At 42.5% G+C, this 22,475-nt stretch overlaps 1 protein-coding gene across 4 annotated transcripts in view; it reads right to left on the bottom strand.

Moving 5' to 3' along the window:
- Positions 1-22,475, bottom strand: part of LOC311244283 (kazrin-like) — a 186,375-nt gene that overhangs the window by 153 nt on the left and 163,747 nt on the right. For 2 of the 4 annotated variants that reach the window (XM_084333722.1, XM_084333724.1), the window contains 2 exons: positions 22,265-22,401; positions 20,861-21,058 (listed from right to left, as the gene is read on the bottom strand). In XM_084333722.1, the coding sequence (XP_084189848.1) occupies positions 20,888-21,058; positions 22,265-22,401 (308 nt within the window). In that variant the 3' untranslated portion in view covers positions 20,861-20,887. Of the gene's footprint in view, positions 1-20,860; positions 21,059-22,233; positions 22,402-22,475 lie in introns of those variants that run through there. The other 2 variants (XR_014620686.1, XM_084333723.1) reach the window with 2 other exon arrangements.

Below are 22,475 nucleotides of genomic sequence, written 5' to 3'. Positions count from 1 at the left end.
GGGGGAGGGGGAGAGATATGGTGAGGGAGTTTTGAGTGTGTGTGTGTGTGTGTGCGGTGTGCGTGGAGATGATGGTGGTAGAGGGTGTAGTTGGCAACGAAAGAACAAAAGTTGATTAAAAATGAATCAACAACGCATTCGAATGAATTAAAAATAAAACAGAATCTGCTAAAGGCAGAATGATCTGTCACTTAGCTGTCTGTGCACTTATTTTCTTCAAAACAGACACGCTTTTAATGACATACTGTAGTGCACCTTTGGCTGCGTGACAAGGAGCAGAGAGTTTGCCAAACACGTTGTAAACAAACTTCCCACTTACCAAGTCCATTAAACAGGCAGCTGTTCAAGTTGTCAAATTAATATGGCTCGTCTGTCTAAATTAGACCACAACTGTTGTGTGAAAACAGAGACCGTGGCTGAAGGTCCTGCTGTCTGTTTTCATTAATTATGACGACGGAAACTGAATACTTCACTTTCCACTGGGTATGTTTAGCCACTGTATTGTAATGAGTCCTCAAAATACCTTTGCATTACTGCTGGGCCCATAACTCCCCCCCCCCCCCACCACACACGCACACACACACAATGTGGCGCCGATCCTGAACTGATCCACATATTTCCTGTTGACATTCTCCGTCGTCTACAATACATTTCTATGCGTGGGATGAGGTCAGAAGAGTATAGTTCAGCTAAGATGATTTGTTACAGCTCAGCCCTGTTTAGGTCTATTAGGTTTGTTATTATGAAACCACATTTGACTTGTCTTTCCAAAAGGATAGCCCAAGGCGGTATCTGTTTCCTATGCAATGATACGGCGAAAGATTTCCTTTGGTGAAAAATGATGACACATCTGACAATCAAAAGTTGTATTATTTCTAGAGCTGTAATCACACCACCACATTTACTCAGGACTACATTCTCCTCTCTGCAGATTTATCTGATACCTCGGATACAATATAAATCACCCAGACGAGGGCGGTTAGGTGGCGTAGCGGAGATTGCGTTCGTCACCAACCCCGGAGCTGTGAGCTGGATTCGCCTGTTCGAATCCAGCTGGATTCGCCTGTTCGAATCCAGCTCACAGCTCCGGGGTTGTCACCAGCTTGGCTGGCCGTTCACACTAATACAATTGGCTGTATTAGAGGGTGGGAGAAGCTGGCGGGGTGGGTCCGGGTCGTTGTAAACAGCGACTCCTACAGTTCGGTCGGGGCGCCTGCTAAGCGTGGATAGGACCTGAGTGGGATAGTGTGATCCTTCCACACGCTACGCCCTCTCAGGGAGGATCCGCGCTGCCAGGTGAAAAGAAGCGGTTGATTGGCTGGACGTGTGTCGGAGGAAGCACGTGATAGCCTCCACTCTCCCAGATGATCTGACTGTGGGGGGTAAGTGCGCAGCGACCAGGAAGGGGATTGGGAATTGGCATACGACTAACATTGGGATGGGAGAAAAATCGGAGGAAAATGAAAAAAAAAAAAAAAAAAATCTCTATCCTTAAACAAAGAACGAGAGGGGCTCATAATTGTGGCGTGCATAGGGACCCGCTCATATCCCAGGTTAAGGCAACCGGTGAACAGTTGCTCACCTTGTTGTTCCCCACTTATCTTGGTGGCACAAAAAAGGTACGTGGAGTGAATGTTGAAACGCAAGCCTCTCTATCTATCTGTGCCAAACAGGTGTTAGACGTTTACCCCCCTTGATCCTTTTCCTGGCCGCGCGGGCAGCGCCATGGTGTTGACGAAGGTAGTTTTGGTAAATAAAGAGATACATTTGCAGGAGGCGATTAGAGGAACCTAGAGGTGGGATACCATGTTTGTTTTGTTCATGTACATAATAATCCTGTCAGGAGTTTGACTTCACTTTAAAAATAATTCCTTTGTATCTCTCACCTTCCCCTAAAAACGTGTCACATTGAGGGAATAAGCATCTATTCATCCTTCAGTATTTTTTAGCACTACTTATTAGAAATGATAGGACACAGATAGGACAAGTTTATAGCTAGATGTGGCCCTTAATTTCAATGAAGAACACTAACAACAGTAGCATTCCATTTAACTCATTCACTGCCAACGACGATTATACTCATCAATCCGCCAATCGTTGAACGCCAACAATGAGTATACTCGTTATTTGATCGTTATTTCTTTTATTCAATATTTCTATTCATTACAGGCCCACTGACTCAGGGTTAACATTGGGAATTGCATTGAGAATGCCTAGGTGCAATACCGGCCGCATCATGCTAGACGGCGGTATCGAGCACCCTTTCTAACATTGTATCGTGGGCTGTGGGATGGCCAAGGGTTTCGGGTTAAATTTTTCCTTGTCGGGCAAGACAAACGGTTCTGTCGGTTACATTGAAGCCCGTCAAATATGCCCGATCCATATGTTATGGTGGATTATGCCATCGAGCAAATGGACATTGGATATACCAGATGGCGATCAAACAATTGAAATATTCTTTTTGGATTACTCCCGGCCACAGGTAAGGGCGATTTGACGTAAATTTTAGCTTGATCCTGTAATGCTTTCATACCGATCGGGCTGCTAACCGTTTTTAGTGTTCAATGCGAATGCCGTTACTGACAATCAAATAATCAGAAACGACCCCCCCTGGGATAATAGCGTATACAGGCAAGACATGGCAATATGTACAATGGAATCGACGTATACTGCCATAACTAAGCATTTCATGAATTACCCTAGACCGCTCTAAAACCATACTTCTATTCACCACGGTATAACACGGGAATGTATGGATGGAAAAATGTTCTCTTTTTTGCATCTTGACCGGAAGAAACTCAATGTCAAATGACTATAGTATTGTATCCATGGCTATAATATAGAATATAGATTTAGCTCTACAAACAAGGTGACTAACTCCCATCGTTTACAGCGTGGCATTAGCTACCACAGGATAAGGCTAATAGCTGGCAGCCAATGAGTTAAGGGGAACTGAAGAACAAATGTCTGCAATATGATGGGGAAAGATAAAAAATAACTACCCTATAAATATTAGAAGGGCCTGGGACAAAATGTGACATATGGACGGCAACTTGTGAAAATAACTGTCAGTTACACACGTGATCCTTCCTTCGATCCAGTCCAATCATATATTCTTCAAGTAGCTATGGGCTATGGGTAGCCTATACCAGTGGCGGACTGGGACACAAATTCAGCCCGGGACATTCAGACGCGCCAGCCCACACACCGGCCCACACACCGGCCCACGCACCGGCCCACGCACCGGCCCCGAAACCGGCCCACACAACGGGCGTTATGAAACACTTGTCCAGTATTAAACAACCCAAGGCTGTGGCTAAGGAGTCAACATCAGGGAGACCAAATCTACACACCGCCCCTAGATGTGCACTCATGCACAGTGCACACACACACACACAGACACACACATACATATACCGTTACTTCCCGTCATTGGCATATGTTTTTTTTTTACTAACATCTTAGTGCCTCATTAGCCTAGGGATTAAGGATACATGAAGTATTAACTACACCATAATAATATTGAGGTTTTGATCCATAGAAAGTAGGGATGTCCGATATTATCGGCCTACCGATATTATCGGCCGATATCGGCATTAAAATGTGATATCGAAAAATATCGGTATCGGTTTTAAAGAAATAATATTTTATTTACATTTCTATAACCTTTATTTACCCAGGCAAGCAAGTAAGAACCAATTCTGATTTTATTTATTGTCAAAAGTATGCATAATGTTGTGTTAATTCCACAACAAGAGATATGTAATGTTAATTACCTGAAATTATTCCATTTCTTGGGGCGGGAAACCCTGCATATATCGGTATCGGTTGATATCGGTTGATATCGGTATCGGAAATTAAGAGTTGGACAATATCGGTATATCGGTATCGGTAAAAAAGCCAATATCGAGCATCCCTAATAGAAAGGTCTGTGCTACACAATTTCAGTTAGATTGGATTTATTGTCCTTTAATTAGGCACTCATGACATTAGTTGCTTGCCGTTTAATCAACATCGAAAGACCCCCCACCAGGGTTAGAAATTAACATTTTTTTTCAAGGGCTTTTTTTGCCCCCCTTAATTGATTTTCGGGGGCTTTTTTTTTTATTTCGGGGGCACTGAATTTTTATGATGAAAATTAACATAAGGATTATAAAACATTGTTGACACTTTTTTTTACAGTCTTCGTCCCTATGTTTGATAATGTAATGTTAATGTCTCCATATATAGGGCTCTACGCTAACCTTTTTCCCAAGGAGCACATGTGCTCCTAAATAAAATGTTAATAAATAAAATCTAAATAAAAATTTAGGAGCACACAAAGAAATTTAGGAGCACAGTGAAAATTGTTCAAGTAACACAGAGTTTATTAACTATTTATCTCATGCATTATTATACTGTGCGTGTGCACACTATGAATTGAAAATGGGGGACCCTGATGTAAACAAGACGAAAGTCTTTCTCTGGTCTGCATCCCCTTAACTTGTGTGTATTGAGCTGTACTGTATTGTACCCATTCTGCAATCTGTTAATAAAGTTTTCAATCAATCAAACGCAAAGGATATCGGTTGTCAAGCTGCTTTTGTATGTTGTAGTGTTGTTATGATACCAACATTTTGACTTTGATACAGATAGGAAAGGTAATGGAATATATTATTAGATGACAGAACATTGAAAATTCTTTATACAATTATTTAATTCATTATGAAATAGAAATTCCGTTTTTGGGTGGAACGTTTGTTGCAAGGAGGGAGGAGGCGGGGACCGCTGCGTGTTACACACAACACGGAGAAATGGTCTAGCTGCTTCGGTGCGTCGTTAACGTTAACGTCGGAAGAAATTCCCCACTAAGCCCTAAATTCAGAGCAGAGCAGTATCCTAATGACTTTTATGCTTCAGTCGATAAGGTGTTTTGCGAATTCTGTCAACATACCGTGGGGACTGGACCCGCAAAAACACGTGCGAATATCACTTCAAAAGCCATGTCAGCCGGATTCCTCTCTTTCTCCTCGTCTCTCTTTTGCTCAAAATAAAAATGAATGGGCTTCATGGCTGGCTGATTTTTTTGCGTTGTCTGATTCTGAATGTATAACTTGCCTAAGCCGGTACCGTGACTTTGTTTTCGGGCGCTACTGTGATTGGACGTTTATGCGCCTTGTGTAATGTGGGACTATTATAACAGCGGAGCTGTTTTGTAATCGTCACTCGTCTCGAGTAAATGATTTTTCCGGGTGGCGCACACACACATATTATTAGGGCCAAATACAAGGGAAATGCTCGCACTGTAGATCATATATATAATTATATATATAATTAGTAAACTGTCGGGGGCATTTTCTGCCCCCCTTAACTGATATTCGGGGGCATTTTGTCCATTTTCAAGGGCATTTTGCCCCGAGCCCCCGTTAATTTCGAACCCTGCCCCCCACTTCCTCCCAGACACCCATTCCAAGAGCCTGTTTTCTCTCTCTCTCTCTCTCTCTCTCTCTCTCTCTCTCTCTCTCTCTCTCTCTCTCTCTCTCTCTCTCTCTCTCTCTCTCTCTCTCTCTCTCTCTCTCTCTCTCTCTCTCTCTGTCTCTCCCTCTCTCTGTGTCTCTCTCTCTCTGTGTCTCTCTCTCTCTGTCTCTCTCTCTGTGTGTCTGTCTGTCTGTCCGTCTGTCTGGACTGGGCTCTCTCTCTCCCCTCAGGGTCAGCTGTGCTGGACTGGGCGCTCTCGCTCCCCTCAGGGTCAGCTGTGCTGGATTGGGCGCTCTCTCTTTCCTCAGAGTCAACTGCATAAGAAGAACATCAGCAATCAATAATAATGGCTTGAATTCATACAGCGTTTTTCAGCCTTTTAAAAACACCCAAAGTAGTAGTAGTAGTAGTAGTAGTAGTAGTAGTAGTAGTTTATTCAGTCATCATCTCACACAATACAATATACCCCATCATTTAACAATATTTGATTTTACAGTGACTGAAAAGGTACAGACTGAAGCATAATGCTTATATATGCCTGTCCTATATTCTTAACAAAAATTAAAAAAATTGGCGGCTACGTGGCGTAGTGGGCAAGGCGCTCGCCACAAATACTGGAGACGCTGGGCCCACATTGCTTTCAGTTTAGCTGGTCGTTCATACTAATACACATTGGCCGTATTAGGGGGTGGGAAACTGATGGGTGGGGATTTGGCGTTGTGGACAGCGACTCCTACAGGTCGGTTGGTGTGCCTGCGCAGTAGAATCAGGAAGTGTCGGGGGCAGCGTGAGCCTCCCACGCGTTACTCCTCGCCACTGAGAGATCGAGCTGCGCAGGTGAAAAGATGCGACTGCTGTTACCTCAAGTACCGGAGGGGACTTATGCTATGTATGACTTAGTCCACATTGCAGCCGGCTTGTGGGAGGCAAGAAACAGCGTTCGTGACAGGGGAGGGTTGAATTGGATGATACGAAATTGGGATGGGAGAAAATGTAGAAAATGGGAGAAAAAGCGGATAAAAAAAAACAAAAATTAAAAAAATTAAGACTCCAAAACAGTATTCTAAAAGAAAATAGCAAAAGAAAACAGTATTATTCACCCCTGTAGTTTTCAAAAATAGCTTTACAAATTTTTCTTAAAAACCAAAAGCGAATTACTCATTCTTAACTGTATATCAGCATTGTTCCACAAAGCGCTTCACAGAAACCATCAAGCATTCACACTCACACAGTCATACACTACTGGTGGTTGTGAGCAGCATCAGCAAACACAGCTGCCCTGTGGCAGACTGACGGAATCATGTCTGCTAATCAGCGCCAACCACCATCAACAACCTTCATAAATACATTCAACATTAATGGAATAGGCTAACTACCAACTTAGCTGTAGCAGTTAGCTGTTATATGCAATCACATATGTTTAACTACGGGGTAGTAGTTGACCTAGTTGTTAGCTTAAGCTAGTTAGCTGTGGTTATTTACAAACATGTAGATGAGACTAATCATATACAGATCGAGAACATGGCTAACAGTTGGGAATTCTAAGGTACATCTTATTTAAGCATGTAAAATGGCAACTAATCAATTCAATCAATTAGATTACCAATATTATATCAACATGAAAATTTGGAAGGGAACATAATAGTATTTTATTTTAGTATTTACTATTATAATATTAGTAGCCGATTAATTTGCAGCCCGTCCTAGGTTCTGATTGGCTCTCTAGGTTAGCGCTTTAGCTTCTGATGCTGTGGTGGGCACTAGTCCTAACATTGCTAACTAAACTTTTAGTCAGAGAAAAAACGTCACGAGTCACAACTATTTACGTCCACGTGCTGTAAGGAATCAGGAATACGGAAAGCACATTGTCTTGTAATAGAATGACTGAAATCACTGCAAGAGCTAGTATAGGCTAGCTAGCCCTCATGAACCGGCAGACACCAACAGTAGAATATGCACTAGGCTACTGCATGCACCTGTCATGTTACTGTTGGTTCCTTCCACTTGAACTTCATCATCATTAGCAGCAGCAGCGGGTAAACATGTCTGTAATTTTAGAACATTGTTCTGCGTCTTTTACTAGCAATTTTAGTTTTTTAATTCTAGCTTTTTCAGCTCCACCCTTTCTTTTTTTGCATTCTCCATTTCTGCGCTTCTAGGCCTACTCGCGGTTGGGAGGAAACGTGAATCTCATTCACTGATGTCTCATGTCTCATTCAAGACTGGCTAACAAAAGCATGTCTTTCACTTAACACCAAGAAAACAGTGTGTATGATGTTCACAAAGTCACCAGTAGAGGTCACTCACTCTAATGTGTTTCTGGGAGAGGCGGAGCTGGACATTGTACATTAATTCAAGTATCTTGGGGTCACATTGGACTCTACATTGACCTTCAAAAAGTCATGTGAAGAAAGTGACAAACAGTCAAGTTTAACATCGAAAACTTCAGGCAGATCAGGCCCTGCCTGCCAGTTAATGCTGCAAGGATGTTTCTGCATTCAATGATTTTATCACACATCGAGTAGGCCTACTGTTTTATCAACTGGTCTCTTTTATATGTCACTACTCTTACACCAATATAATTACTCTACAAAAAAGCCATAAAAGTATTTGATAGGAAACCAATTTCATTTCATCACTGTAATGTTTTAGAAAAACATAACATGCTAAGTTTCGAGAATTTCCAAGTTTTCAAATATACTTGCTTCATGTACAAGGTTCTGCATGGACTTGCCCCTCCCCCATTGAATGAGTTCATCCAACAGAAAGCAGACACTGGCATTACCACCAGGGCCATCAGTAGAGGGGACTGTAAGGTGCCTTTTCGGTATACTACCATTGCAAAAACTGTGTTCTCTGTTAAAAGTGGTAACTACTGGAATAGCCTTCCAGTTGTGATTATAGAGTGCCCTACATACTCCATGTTCAAGACCCATCTTAAACTGCATCTTAAGGCAAACCAGAACTGTGATCATTTTTAATCTGATTTAGTTTATGCAACTTGTTTATTGTTTTATTGCCGGCCCACACACCGGCCCACATAATGGCCCACACACCGGCCCACATATGGCCCACACACTGGCCCACACACTACACCGGCCCACACACTACACCGGCCCACACACCGGCCCACATTAGTGGCCCACACACTGGCCCACACACTGGCCCACACACCGGCCCACACACTGGCCCACATACTGGCCCACACACCGGCCCACACACTGGCCCACACACTGGCCCACATTAGTGGCCCACACACCGACTCACACACTGGCCCACACACCGGCCCACACACTGGCCCACATTAGTGGCCCACACACCGACTCACACACTGGCCCACACACTGGCCCACACACTGGCCCACACATCGGCCCACATTAGTGGCCCACACACTGGCCCACACACTGGCCCAAAAAAAAAAAGTAAAAAAGTAAAAAAAAAAAAAAAATTTTTTTTTTTTTTTTTTTTGGACCAGCCCACTTTGGTCCCGGCCCATCGGGATTCGTCCCGAACGTCCCGATGGCCAGTCCGCCACTGGCCTATACTGTACTTACAGCCTCACATATGAATGCAAACACAATTGTTTCATTAGACATGGGGGGGGGGGGGGGGGCAAGAGAGAGAGAGAGAGAGAGAGAGAGAGAGAGAGAGAGAGAGATAGAGAGAGAGAAAGACAGAAAGAAAGCCATGACCATCCCACAGGGTAGTGTCTAGATCCCATAGCCAGGAAAAACATTGCACATTAAAGGTCCCGTGTCTTATAAATGGCCTTTTCCAGTGTTTAGCATTGTTTCCTAGCAATGGGGGTTTATATCAATGGGGTCTGTGTCTCTAATAAAAAAGAAATGTAATCCACTTTTTCTCCTCTTTTTCAATTTTTCTCTCATCCCAATTTTGCTGTGCCAATTCTCCTCTTGAACGTTGCTTGCATATGCCCCCCACTGGCCGGTTGTAGGGAGGATAGAAGCCTTGCATCACGTGTCCCCTCCGATACACGAGGAGGCAGCCTGTCACATCTTTTCACCTGCCAGAGTGGACTCTCATTGGCGAGGTGTAACGTGTGGGAGGCTCACACTACCCCCGCCATTTCCTGTCTCTGCTGTGCAGGCGTCCCCCAACCGACCTGTAGGAGTCGCTGTCCACAACGTCCAGATTACCACCCATCGACTTCCACCCGCTAACTCTGCCAATTGAGTTAGTATGACGGCCGGCCCAAGCCGGAGGCAACGCCGACAGCCGGATTCGAACCCGGTGTCTCTTGCGTTGGTGATGAGCGCAATGTCCGCTGCGCCACCCAGCTGCACCTCTAATTCTCATTTTGACTCATCAGTCTAGTCTCGAGTTCACGAGATCGGAGATCCTCCCTCACTCAACTAAGCCATTCTGATTTGACTGTTTTCCTGACGTGAGTAAGGCACTGGTTGTAGTCACCGCCCACAATCAACAATTCACTCAACAACAGAGCGAGTGGAATTACTTACTCAAACGGGTTGACGTGCGCGGGTGCCGACAGAGACAGCAGAGAACGAGCGAGTGAGAGAGAGGGAGAGAGAGAGATAGAGAGAGAGAGGGAGAGAGAGAGATAGAGAGGGAGAGAGAGAGAGGGACACAAGCATTTACACACAACCTCCAGCCCCGCGTGCTGGAGTGTGTGTGTAAATGTGTGCGCGCGGGGATGGAGCTTCTCCTCTCGCATATCACTGTCAAAATATCGTTGCGCATGCTCCCACGTGCGAGCCCGTATTCCGATCCGTGCCATAATATTCACAGCGGTATATATTGTCATTTGAAACAAGTTACCAATGCATTGTCCCGTGGGATTATGCCCCCCCGCGGCGAAATTAATTAGTATCCCCCTCCTCTATCTCTCTATATCTCTCTCGGTCTGCCAGTGCAGACTGTGGGTGACTGTCACTCAAAGCGCTTATGGGCGGAGCCCAGCCCAAAACAGCTTGAAATCTTGAAGTGGAAAAATGCAGTTTTAGAGTACTTGATTAAAAATACAAAACAATGAATTCTTTGGAAAAAGACTTTACAGATGTGTTCCATAGACTCACAGGAATTGTGTAAAGTTGCCCAAATAGTGAAAGGAATAGCAATGCATGTCCCCTTTAAGTTTCTAGGTGGTGGTAGTGGTTAACACTTTGAGTGCCGACAGCGTGTATTGTCGTCTTATCATGCCCCCCGTTGAGTGCCGACGCCGTGAAATGTCGTTTGATTTTTTTTATTAGCGATCTGAATTCATATTTCATCAACTGAGTCTCCCGTTGGTACAGCAGACCCTCTAGGAGCTCAGATGGGAAAATACCGCCCCCTATCGTCTATCCCTGTGTAACTGCAGGTCATTCGATTATACTGCTGGATCCCTGTGTGGGGAGCCTACTGGCTCCACTGTGCTGGCAAGCCGTCTGATGAACATGGAAGTGATCGCGAGTTGGAAAGCAGCGTGGAATATATATTTACAGCAGCCAATAATCAATCAATAAACGCGATCGATATTTGGAATGGCGATCAGGAATTGGAATAATCTCTTTGGAGAACATCTGATCTAAGGTAAGGAGTCTATGTTACCAGTTTTAGGATAATCAGAGCTGTATTCACTGATATATCAGCATGTGCCGTGTGTGTATGTGTGTGTGTGTGTGTGATGTTGAGGAAATGAGAGAATAGATTTTTCAGCCGGCTTCTATAGCGTGCATAAGTACACATATACTATCGATAATCTAGCGTTTATTTGAAAACGATTCATAAATAGGCCGACAAATGACAACGTGTCTAGTGTATTCGAGAATATTCCAATAAATGCCGTTTATGGGGGAATCTTAAAATTTTCCGGAAATTTTCTAGAGAACGATAGCTTTTCAAAATGCTATAAAAAGGATATGAACCGATTAAAAAACAATCTGTTTCGACAATGTTGACTGCAAACAAGTCATTGATAAGCGACGGGCAGATTAGACACATAGCCATAATTTAAAACATAGATTATGCGTTTTTAACGCTAACATTGAAGTGGATGATGGCATTCAAGGGGGTAAAAAGGAAAACAAGGCCGGCACTGATAGTGTTAGGGGAATGCCACCCATTTTACAAAGTCACATATTACTGTATATTCTTCCTGTGCCCCGGGACAGTGTCAATATTTGTGAACAAGTACCACTCTCCCTCCAACTGGTGATGTCACTGGGATGTAAAATCTAGGGCTGCTCCATAGACAATGAATGATGCTCTGACTTTATGAGGCCATGATGTTTGTGTGTGCTCTCACACTCAAATGAGGTTTTAATGAGGTTGGTTCAGACCTTCTAACAGGTACTAGAATATAAACCTCATTTGGGTGTCAGAGCTCACACAAACATTTTATGGCCTCATAAATTCAGAGCCTCAGATTTTACATCCCAGTGACATCACTGATTGCAGGGTTCTCTCTCTGATTTCTAGCTTTAGAGGAGAGTGGTGCACGTTCACAAATCCTACAGGACTGAACTGTCCTGGGACACAGGAAGAACATTATGTGAATTTGTAAAATGAGTGGGAATCCCCTTTAAGGTTAGGGTTAAGGTTAAGGGATACATAAGGGATACATACAGCAGGGAACGTTCTTCTGGACGATGGGATCTAGACACTACCATCCCACAGCTGTTTTCTTGGAGACTGGCCAGTGTATTCGAGAGCTACGACCTCTCAGCCCTGAGCATCAATTCAGTCCCCTTCTGTTTTTGAATATAATAATAAGAAAAATAAGAAAAAATGGAGTGGGTTGTAAAAACATCTCTAGGTGTGAAGAGATCTGTCATACCTGCATTCACCCGTCTCACTGACAGGCCCTTTGTGGACACTACCAGTGCTTAGCGTGAGGTATTTACTAAACATTGTGATGGACATCGTCTCATGAAGAGATTATAGCAATGCGTGGATTTTGTATTAGACCCTGGAGGTAGTTTGGATGTCATTCATAACTGCACTATTTTTGACGTTCTTCATGTCTCAGTTCTGCCCCACCTGCCCACTTTTCCTCCGGCGTGAACCTTCCTCCCACTCCCTATATGTTCCCATTTCTTCCTGGACCTGGGCCCTGTTCCTCGTACCTGGCTAACTGAGTTAGCCGGATAATTTTCAGGATAACTTGACTTAAACTAGACCTTTCGGTTCCCCGACGTGCGATTTTCTAAATCACTATGGCAACAGATCAAAAAGTTTGAACCTGGTCAAGGGCAGGGTTTAGTTCAGTTAGCTGGATAACCTGAATGGCCACGCCCTCGCAAAGAAATGCCAGCTCCTTTCCTGAAATAATTAATAAAATTATTAATAAATAAATAAATAAATTAATAAAAAGTCTAGATCCCATTTATACCATTCTGAATTATGTTTTTGTGCTTCGTTTGTCTAGAGGGGGCTTTTGAAATGTAAAATAATATACCTAAAATTCTAATAATAAATCATATTCAGCCTATGGATTTACTTTGTTCTAAATAATGCACGTCATATATACAGCGCTCGCGAGGTGCAATATACACACTATGTGGTTATTTTAATAACGTCGGAGCATTGCAAATGTGAATCCCGCGGGGATGTTTTTAATGAATGAAAATCGGGCGTTTGGCTCTGATTAGTTTCATATTCTCGGCTGTGGATGTATTTGCGCCCGGATTGTGTTTCATTCAAGCATAAATTGAAGCGTCTTCATGCGTGGATTATTGTGGATATGAATTACGACAAATCTGAATATGTGGATTGTTGAATTGTGTCACTCACACGTTATTGTGATATTGTAACTGGGATTAAAATGTTTGAGGAGATGCGCTGTTTGACGGATTTGATGACGTGGATGTGACTTGAGAAAATGAATGAGCAATTGCAAGCCTTTGACGTTTTTATGAATGCATTTGAGAAAATGCATTTATCTGTTCAAGCGCTGTTAGTGTTATCTGATGATGAACAAGAAGGTGATTAACATGACTGGTGTCACTGGTATAAACCAAAGGTTAATCAATTCAATGCATGTATGGATGATGTCCGAAAAAGATTAAAACCTGATTAATAGTGAAACTGTATAGCCTCCAAGCCTCTCTGACACGTTATTTTGGGGGTCGCGCCTTGAAAACTTTGGGAACCATGTATTTATATAGTACATGATACCTAAGCACATAGAGTACAAATATCTTCATAAGTATCTATTAATTCGTATCAATTAGATACTCTTTGGGCTTGTTTTGTCTACTTATTCTGAAAGAGTTTAGCAAATTATTTTCGCTAGCACGATCTCATTCGATTATTCATTCCATTAAGCCTACTGCCAGCAGGCACATTTAAAGAAATATAATCTGATTGATTGGGGTAATGAGGGACAAAGCCTATAGATTATGCATTTAACTTGTCGGCGAGGCTATTGAGCCGTACTGTATTGTACCCATTCTGCAATCTGTTAATAAAGTTTTCAATCAATCAATCAATGCCGTTAGAAAATCAGGATTTCTGCGATCGACACCTGCTGTCTTTTCAGGTGAGGCGGCCGCGCGCAATTATCCTGAGTATCAAGTCTGGTTCGAATTAACGAGACTGAATCAGCGTTCGAGGAACAGGGAAAGCCCGGATTCAAACATCGGGTTAATTGAATATGGATAATGGGACTTTTGATCGACTTAGTTGAACCAGGTATGGGGAATAGGGCCCGACTTTTCCTCCTGTTCCCTAGTGTCTCCTCCTCTTAAAACCTGATATGCACGCTGGGTATATATTCCTGCTATTGCCCAAGGTACTGGCATTACAACTGGAGTTGGTCCCCTGGCGCCACACTGTGTGTGACTGCCTCACTGCAATAGTTAGGATAGGTCAAATGCAGAGGACGAATTCCCCAAGGGGATTAATAAAATGCCTTCTTCTTATTTCTTCTCTCTTGTGTCTCACCAGCTGCCCCTCATTTGTAATCACCCAGGTTGCTCTTTTCCCCATGTGTATTTATGATTGCTCTCCCCTGTTCAGTTTGTTGGATCCTTGTTTAAACGTTGTTGTTCCTACGTGTATGTTTTTTTCCCAGTTTAGTATTTCAGTTCTTTATATCTGAAGTCAGCTCGGCTGTCAGCCTATCGTTTTCCCATCTGCATCTACCTGCCTTTAATAAATACACCCGTTGTTGTTGGGTTTCAATGTTTCACCTGCATAGACCACTGCACTTCCGCGTTACATTGAGCTCATGGAGGAGAGAGCGGGGGGAGAAAATGAATGAATGTGGACGAGAGCCTTGACATTAAGTGGTTGTAGCTACGGCTGTGGGGGTGCTGGAGACATGATCCAATAGACTTTTATACGCCTAGATTCTCCTGAACACAGAGAGATCAATCCCAAGTCGATCTGCACTTTCTCTGCCAAGCTATAGTCACTTTTTCGCACCTACTCCCGAACTACGCATGCGCAGATTTCAGAATACCGGAAGTGTTGCAGTGGTCTATCCTGCTAGTCTGTCTTGCATTTGGGTTCTACCTCTCTACACCTTACATCTTGCGTCGAGTTCCTATCAGGGCCTTTGTTTTCAGTTTTCCTTTGTAGAAATATTTGGTAGCCATTTTGTGTCAATCCACTTCCATAGTTTTCAGTGTATGAGATAATGTACCTTCAACACCTTGTAGATGCTCGTAGTAACTCACCACATGTAATGGAAATGACACGCTAACCTGTGGGTCTACACTGTTGACCTTTAAAAGGTTATTAGTTGTGTCATACAATAAGTGTCTGTCTTTGAGAGAAAGTTTTATGGAATGATGAAGCATGTGGTTAGAGTGGAAAAAGTTATCGTTGTTAGTTATCTAACGTTTACACTGTGGTTCCTTTCTTATTCTATCTATTTGCCATTTAGGGCGTTTTTTTACTTTCAAAATAAACAAAAGCGACTTTAATGGTCAACAGGTTAGCATGTCATTTCCATTGGGTATAGTGAGTTTTGAGCATCCAAAAGGCGTTGATGAATCGGCACAAAAGGGCTACTAGGTATCTTTATATTATGGGAAAATAAATATGTCACAAATATGAATATGTCAAGGCCATCCTTTCAGTGATCACGTGAATCCTTTCAATCATTTGTATCAAAAGCAAAAAAAAACACTATTGGAATGGCATACTTTTGCATTCAAAATGATCATTGAACTTGAAGAAGGGCTAGTTCAGTCTCTTTCTGGTGTTAATAGGACTTAGTTATGAGGAGTCTGCAAACACAGTCGGCAACCCGGCCGGCAACACTGATTGTGAACCAATCAACCTTAATATCAATGTCGTTCGATGGATTACCCCCTGGGTCACGTGGCTGTGTTGCGAGTCCATGGGAGATCAGACAGGACGGGTCAGTACCAGAGGTTAGGGGTCACATCAAGGCAGAATGTTATTGACACAGTGTTGTTGCACATATGAGTTCCATTCTGACAATATCAAATGGCTTCCTTTTCTCATCTCCTCTCTTCAAAATGTCACCAGCCAATTGTTTCAGCTGCCAGAGTAGGTATTAGATCACAAGACAGTTGTCTGCCAAAGTGGCCTTTAGAATTGGCTGACTTCACCAAAGCACAGCCACAATTTTGTACCTGGATGTTGCTGACGGCTGGTAATCATTTGGAGACCTGTCCATGGCCAGTGATTGTACAACAATAGAAGTCAAGCCAATTCTCTACAGAGTGAGTAAAGGGCTAAAGGTGGGTAGAAGAGTAAAGGAGGCCTTTTGGGACGCGGCCAATCACAGATGGACTCGCTGAGCTGAGGGAAGCTGCCATTTGCGTGTCAAAGATGGCAGCCCCCCCAGTGTCGAGGGAGGAATTAGGACTATAGCCATACCACAATAAACAAACACACAGACACACAAACATAGGGAAAGAGAGGACGGCCACGTGGAAATTCAGTGTTATTTATTTTATTTTAAAATAATCTTTTCTTTTTTTCTCATTTAGTTTCTTTTGAGCATAATTTAGTTGCCATGCCTTTAAAAGATCTTTGCCACCATCCAGTTCTAAACATCTCAGCACCTCTAACACCAGAGGTCCTCCACAGAGGCCTACACCTTTGAATCTTTAAATAAATCTCTGTCATAATAATAATAATAATAATAATAATAATAATAATAATAATAATAATAATAATAATAATAAAATTTCTGTAATGTTATCTAGGTTACAAAAAAGAAACATATTTTGCCCAAAAATAAACATGAGAGGGAATTTGGGTTGCAACTTAAGAAGGATGTAATGCCATGGTGTTCGTTTGATGCTGTGTTTTCTTCAGGAGAGGATTAGCAAATAAATATCTTGCTCGTAAGGGTCCTCGAATGGAGAATCAATGTAATAGGAGACCCATAACAAGTCTGACCCGTTGAGTTACCTTTATGAATGAGCTCAGAATAGAATAAAAAGTAGCGTTAAATCAATATGTTAAACCCCTATGCAAAGGTCTGATTCAGAATCATCTGCTAATATGAATGCTCTTTGGCAAAGCACCATGATTAAATACACTTCCAATTTACTGTGCGTGCAAATCTCTCTCCATATATGGTTTCAGGTGAGATCAACCAGTAGTGTTAGTTCAATATCAAGAGAGAGAATATATTCCCTGGGGGGTGCAGTGCAGACTCAATCCATCCAAAGGATTGGAAAAAAAAAAAAGTGAATCCAACCTTTTTCTTATTTTTCTGCTTGGGGAAACACTATTAACCTTTGGCACGTAGTTAATTGCTTTTTTCAGCAATGCCCTGAACCCTGCATCACGTTTCTTTTGGTGAGACCACATGGTCATAGGATGAGGTGTGCATTTGTTTCAGTTCGATTAACTTACTTAGCACTATACTTACACACACCCAGGCTTCTACACATAGAGCTTTCTAATGAATGGGCATTATTCTTCTGACAAGAGTAAAGCCATTCAAATTACTTCTTCACTACTACTCTATCTGAAACAGAGCAGGAACAAAGAGGATAACAGCTACTTCATAATGCTGCTGTACTGTAAGTAGCTCAGGCTTGCGGTGTATTATACAGGTACTGTATGGGTTTGTAATTATGTGAGGAGACATATTTTTTATTATCTTTTGGGAATGAGGGTGTAGACAATGTGATCTTATTTAGCTTTTTTGTTTTTCTGTAGAATAGTGCTCCCCCCCCCCCCCCTTTTTAACCATAAAATGCATATAGTGTTTGGGTGCATTATTTTCAGCAGTGTTTATTTTCCTACTTGTCCTACGTGGACCTTCAAGACGTCCCCCTGAAGACATGCCTGCATGTTGTGTGATACAGGGAGGCCCTGCTGCAGAAGAACAGCCAACGTACTACGTATCACTCCGAGACGCGGAATGTCATTTCTGAACTCTGATGAGATAATCCTAGCAATTCAAACAAGAGTGAAAGTGGAGAGCTGCTTTGCCCTTTAAAAGCTGTTAACTCAACCTCGCTGAGGAAATGTCTTGACATGTAAATTTGAACTGTGTGTCTTTCAGGTGCAGATTCAAACAATTTTCTTTCAATTTGCAGTTATTGCTTGCTTCTTGAAAGGGGAACTACGGCCCGATTTCAGAATTCATACAGTACAAAAATATTAGTGAAAATGAGTAACTCTGAAAGACTACAGTCTAGAGAGATGTCATCAAGTATAAAGTATGAAGCTGCTCCACGGACAATGAATTGGGAAATATTTGATAGATGACACTGAGAGCACCCAGGGGAATGATCTGAGTTTATAGGTACATTGAACCATTAAACAATTGAGACCACTACTAGAGAATAAAGCTCACTGGGATATAAAAAAAATAAACAAACATTCTATGGGTCCGCAAAATCAGTCTCCCATTCATTGTCAATGGATCACAAGTTTGATTCTTACTTCTCTGGTTTCTGGCTTTGGGAGAGTATAGCTCATGTTCACAAATATTGAATGAACTGTGTTAGGCCATGGAAATAACATTGGAATTTGTTATTATAAAATCAGAGTCTTGAAGCTCTATTTCCTGTTCATTGATGATGTTGTTGAAGAGTAGTTATGAAATAACTAATGGAAAATAATGCGGCCACTGTATGTCAAGTGTCCACCCAAATTACACCTTGCTTTGGGCAAGGGTGGAAAGGTGGACATTTGTGTAATTATACTTTTCTGAGTAGTATTAAAAATCTGTATAAATTGTTTTACTTTTACTCAACCTTTTACCACCTTTTCATGTGGGCTCTCTAGACGTATTCTGTTTTCAACCAGCCTTTTAACTTGGGCTATAACACACTTAACTTTTTACAGCACTTCACCAAAAAAATTTACCGGTAAATGCTGATTTATTTTTCACTTAATATCAGACACACATCCTTAAACTCTAAACAGCTTTGCACACATACATTTTTAAATACGTACATTGAATCCTTGTGTTTTACAGCATCATGAAATGATGTAGATGAAAAATTAGCAATACCTTGTCTTATAGGGAACTGCTACCTCATCATTTAATTGAGCTGTAATTAACACAACACACGGATTCAAGGATGTGCCCGATGACATCACTGGTGGCCAACTAATTTACTCTCAATAACTAACTAAATTAATGCGTGCAAAACAGTGTCGTTTTTGGATGTGTGTAAGGTTATGTGCAAAATAAATCAGCATTGATTTTTTGTATTAAAGTGTTTTTACTTGAGTATGATATTTTGTACTTACAATGTGAAGTAGATTTCAATGTTTTTTGTACAGATTGAAGAATGGCCCTGTTACTTTACATTTGTTTTGTGGCAAACTAGCTACGGGTTACTCTAGGGCTACGGGTAGGCTAGCTAAGATCAGCATAGATTGACTCTACTGATCTACATTCCAATCAGTGGTAAGTAGGAAATAGTGCTGGAGGTCCAACCTTCAGAACATAATCTTATATGTTGCACCTTGATAGCAATGTTAGTCATTGCATTGAAGATATTTATTTCAGTCTGACATATATTAAGGACCGATAGCGTGTGACTGCAAAAAATGGTTTTACATGTATTCTGAGGCTGTGTAAGGTTTGCTTACATTTGAAAACATTTGAGAAAAACTGTGTTTTATGAGTTATGATGGGCTGAGAATGATTCGAAGAGCTTATACTTTCCATGACTTTGTGTGACTCCTTAAGTCAAACTTGAAAAGAACATTCGTGAATGTACCCAAAGTTTAGATACGTTTAAATATATACCGGATTGTAGCTTTTAAGTTCCATATTAAAGTCATAAGATAAAATCTCACTAAAAGGTCCTCTCTTTTTGTCTTTCTCGTGTGCCTCATTGGCAAAAAGTTTTTTGTTATTTTTTTGTTTTGTTTTTCCAGTCCCTCAGTCACCATGCATTTGGATTACAGGGGGCTGCATGCATGCATATCAACACATGCTTGTTAACAGAGAGAAAGACACGCCACCCAGTTTCCTACAGTCCCCGTCTTTTTGGGCTTCAAGTAGCGAAGAGAACTTTCCAGAACAAAGAGTTTTTTTTTGCAGAGAAAGCTTTAAGCCTTTTTGCTTAATTTAATGACGTCTGCTTGAAATCAGATTTGCGCAGCCATCAACGAGAGAACGGGTTGCTGTTGAGGTGGGTTTACGGTTCAACCGAATCGGGAGGTGGATTTGAGGAGTCTGCACGTCGCCCGATAGGAAACTGTTCTCGCAACATGGCAGTGTGAGAGGGTATGGGGTCGAGCAAGACGATAAACGAGGGAGGGGATTAAGTTAAAACAAAGAAGGGGGGATGTGGTGTGTGTGTGGGGGGGGGGGGGGGGGGTGAAAACATGTCAAAAACAATGAAAGGCATTCGGGACATAGAGACATTTACAAGCACAAAGTGCACATCGACTGTTATTTACAAGTTCAGCAGTCCTTCAAGTTTCCAGTTCAATCGAAAACAAAACCAAAACAAACAAAAACAAATGTCCAAAGAGCAATGTAAAATAATCCAAAACACAGCTGTTTTTTGGGGAAGGGGGGGTGAGTTGGTAGGTGGGATACAATAGAACATAGACATCTCTGAAGCTGTGTACACTGTCCACTCTATATACAGTACTGTACATACATACAGGTGCAATTTGCTCATAAGGTTTACACTTCAGCGAAGCAAGACACGCCTCAGGCTTCTGACATGGCCTCCCGACCATGGACGACACACAAGTGGGTGGTACGCACACTCGCTCACACAGACACACAAACCCGTGTGTGCGCGCATACACATTCATACTCTCACACTCGACCATGTTAATACCGGTCGATACAGACACGCATGCCCACACTCACACTGTCAACCTTGTTAATACATAACTCCTACAAACGCCTACACTCACACATCAACACTCACCCACTCACACACATCAACACTATATACTCTTCCTTAATAGCCACTTCCTTAAAGGCCCTGCAGGTGGCTGCACGAGCCAGCTGGGTGTGTTTCTTTTTTGTGTGTTTTGTTTTGTTTTACCAGTCTGCATCTTCCTCTATGTAATAATCGGGGGTTGAAGTACCATCAAACAGGCCCGGTTCCAGAGACTTGCGCTGCTTGCCCCGGGCGAACACGCGCGACAACGATCCCAACCCCAACTTCTCTTTCTTCTTCTTACGCTTCGCCTCCTCCAGATCTTCTAGGGACTGGAGAGAAGGAGGGAGAGAGAGAGGGAGAGAGGGATTGAGAGAAAGAGAGGAAGAGAGATCAGAGGGAAGAAGATGAAGAGAGGGGCGAGAGAACAGAGGGATGCAAAAGGGCACAGAAGCCAGCGAGAGCAGATTGACAGACAGAGAGAGAGAGACAGACATACTGTACCGTGTAGGGAAAGGAGAGGATTTACTGACACCGAACAAGCTACACAGACGACTTGCATTTGATGTACTGACCATGACCCGTTACCCGAAATACACAGACACAGACAGACACGACAACAGTGCACGTGCATTCAGACAAGTTGTGACAGAGGAGGTGAGCAGGGAGCGCTAGAGTAGAAGGGTGCACTATGAAGGAGGCGAGCAGGGAGCGCTAGAGTAGAAGGGAGTACTACAAAGGAGGTGATTACTAGAGTAGAAGGGAGTACTACAAAGTTGGTGATTACTAGAGTAGAAGGGAATACTACGAAGGAGGTGATTACTAGAGTAGAAGGGAGTACTACAAAGGAGGTGATTACTAGAGTAGAAGGGAATACTACGAAGGAGGTGATTACTAGAGTAGAAGGGAGTACTACAAAGGAGGTGATTACTAGAGTAGAAGGGAGTACTACGAAGGAGGTGATTACTAGAGTAGAAGGGAGTACTACAAAGGAGGTGATTACTAGAGTAGAAGGGAGTACTACAAAGTTGGTGATTACTAGAGTAGAAGGGAATACTACGAAGGAGGTGATTACTAGAGTAGAAGGGAGTACTACAAAGTTGGTGATTACTAGAGTAGAAGGGAGTACTACAAAGTTGGTGATTACTAGAGTAGAAGGGAGTACTACAAAGTTGGTGATTACTAGAGTAGAAGGGAGTACTACAAAGTTGGTGATTACTAGAGTAGAAGGGAGTACTACAAAGTTGGTGATTACTAGAGTAGAAGGGAATACTACGAAGGAGGTGATTACTAGAGTAGAAGGGAGTACTACGAAGGAGGTGATTACTAGAGTAGAAGGGAGTACTACAAAGTTGGTGATTACTAGAGTAGAAGGGAATACTACGAAGGAGGTGATTACTAGAGTAGAAGGGAGTACTACAAAGGAGGTGATTACTAGAGTAGAAGGGAGTACTACAAAGGAGGTGATTACTAGAGTAGAAGGGAGTACTTCAAAGAAGGTGATTACTTGGGTGGGTGCGTTGGTGGGCAGCTCTTACATTGCAGAGGGAGTGGGTCCGGTGGCGTGGCGAGTTGATGTCGCTGGGCGTGGACGAGCGGTCGCCCTCCAGGGCAGAAGTGTCCGAGATGATGGAGGGATGTCTGGAATGGCAAGGGCTCACCCGCACTGCCGCCACTGGAGAGGGTGGGGGGTGGGTAAACCGGGAGCAGAGACAGGACACTTTTTAAATTATGTGTTTTCGACAAATT

Source organism: Notolepis coatsorum (genome assembly GCF_963971535.1).
Source record: "Notolepis coatsorum genome assembly, chromosome: 17".
Taxonomy (NCBI): Eukaryota; Metazoa; Chordata; class Actinopteri; order Aulopiformes; family Paralepididae; genus Notolepis; species Notolepis coatsorum.
This window is presented reverse-complemented; position numbering and strand designations above follow the sequence as displayed.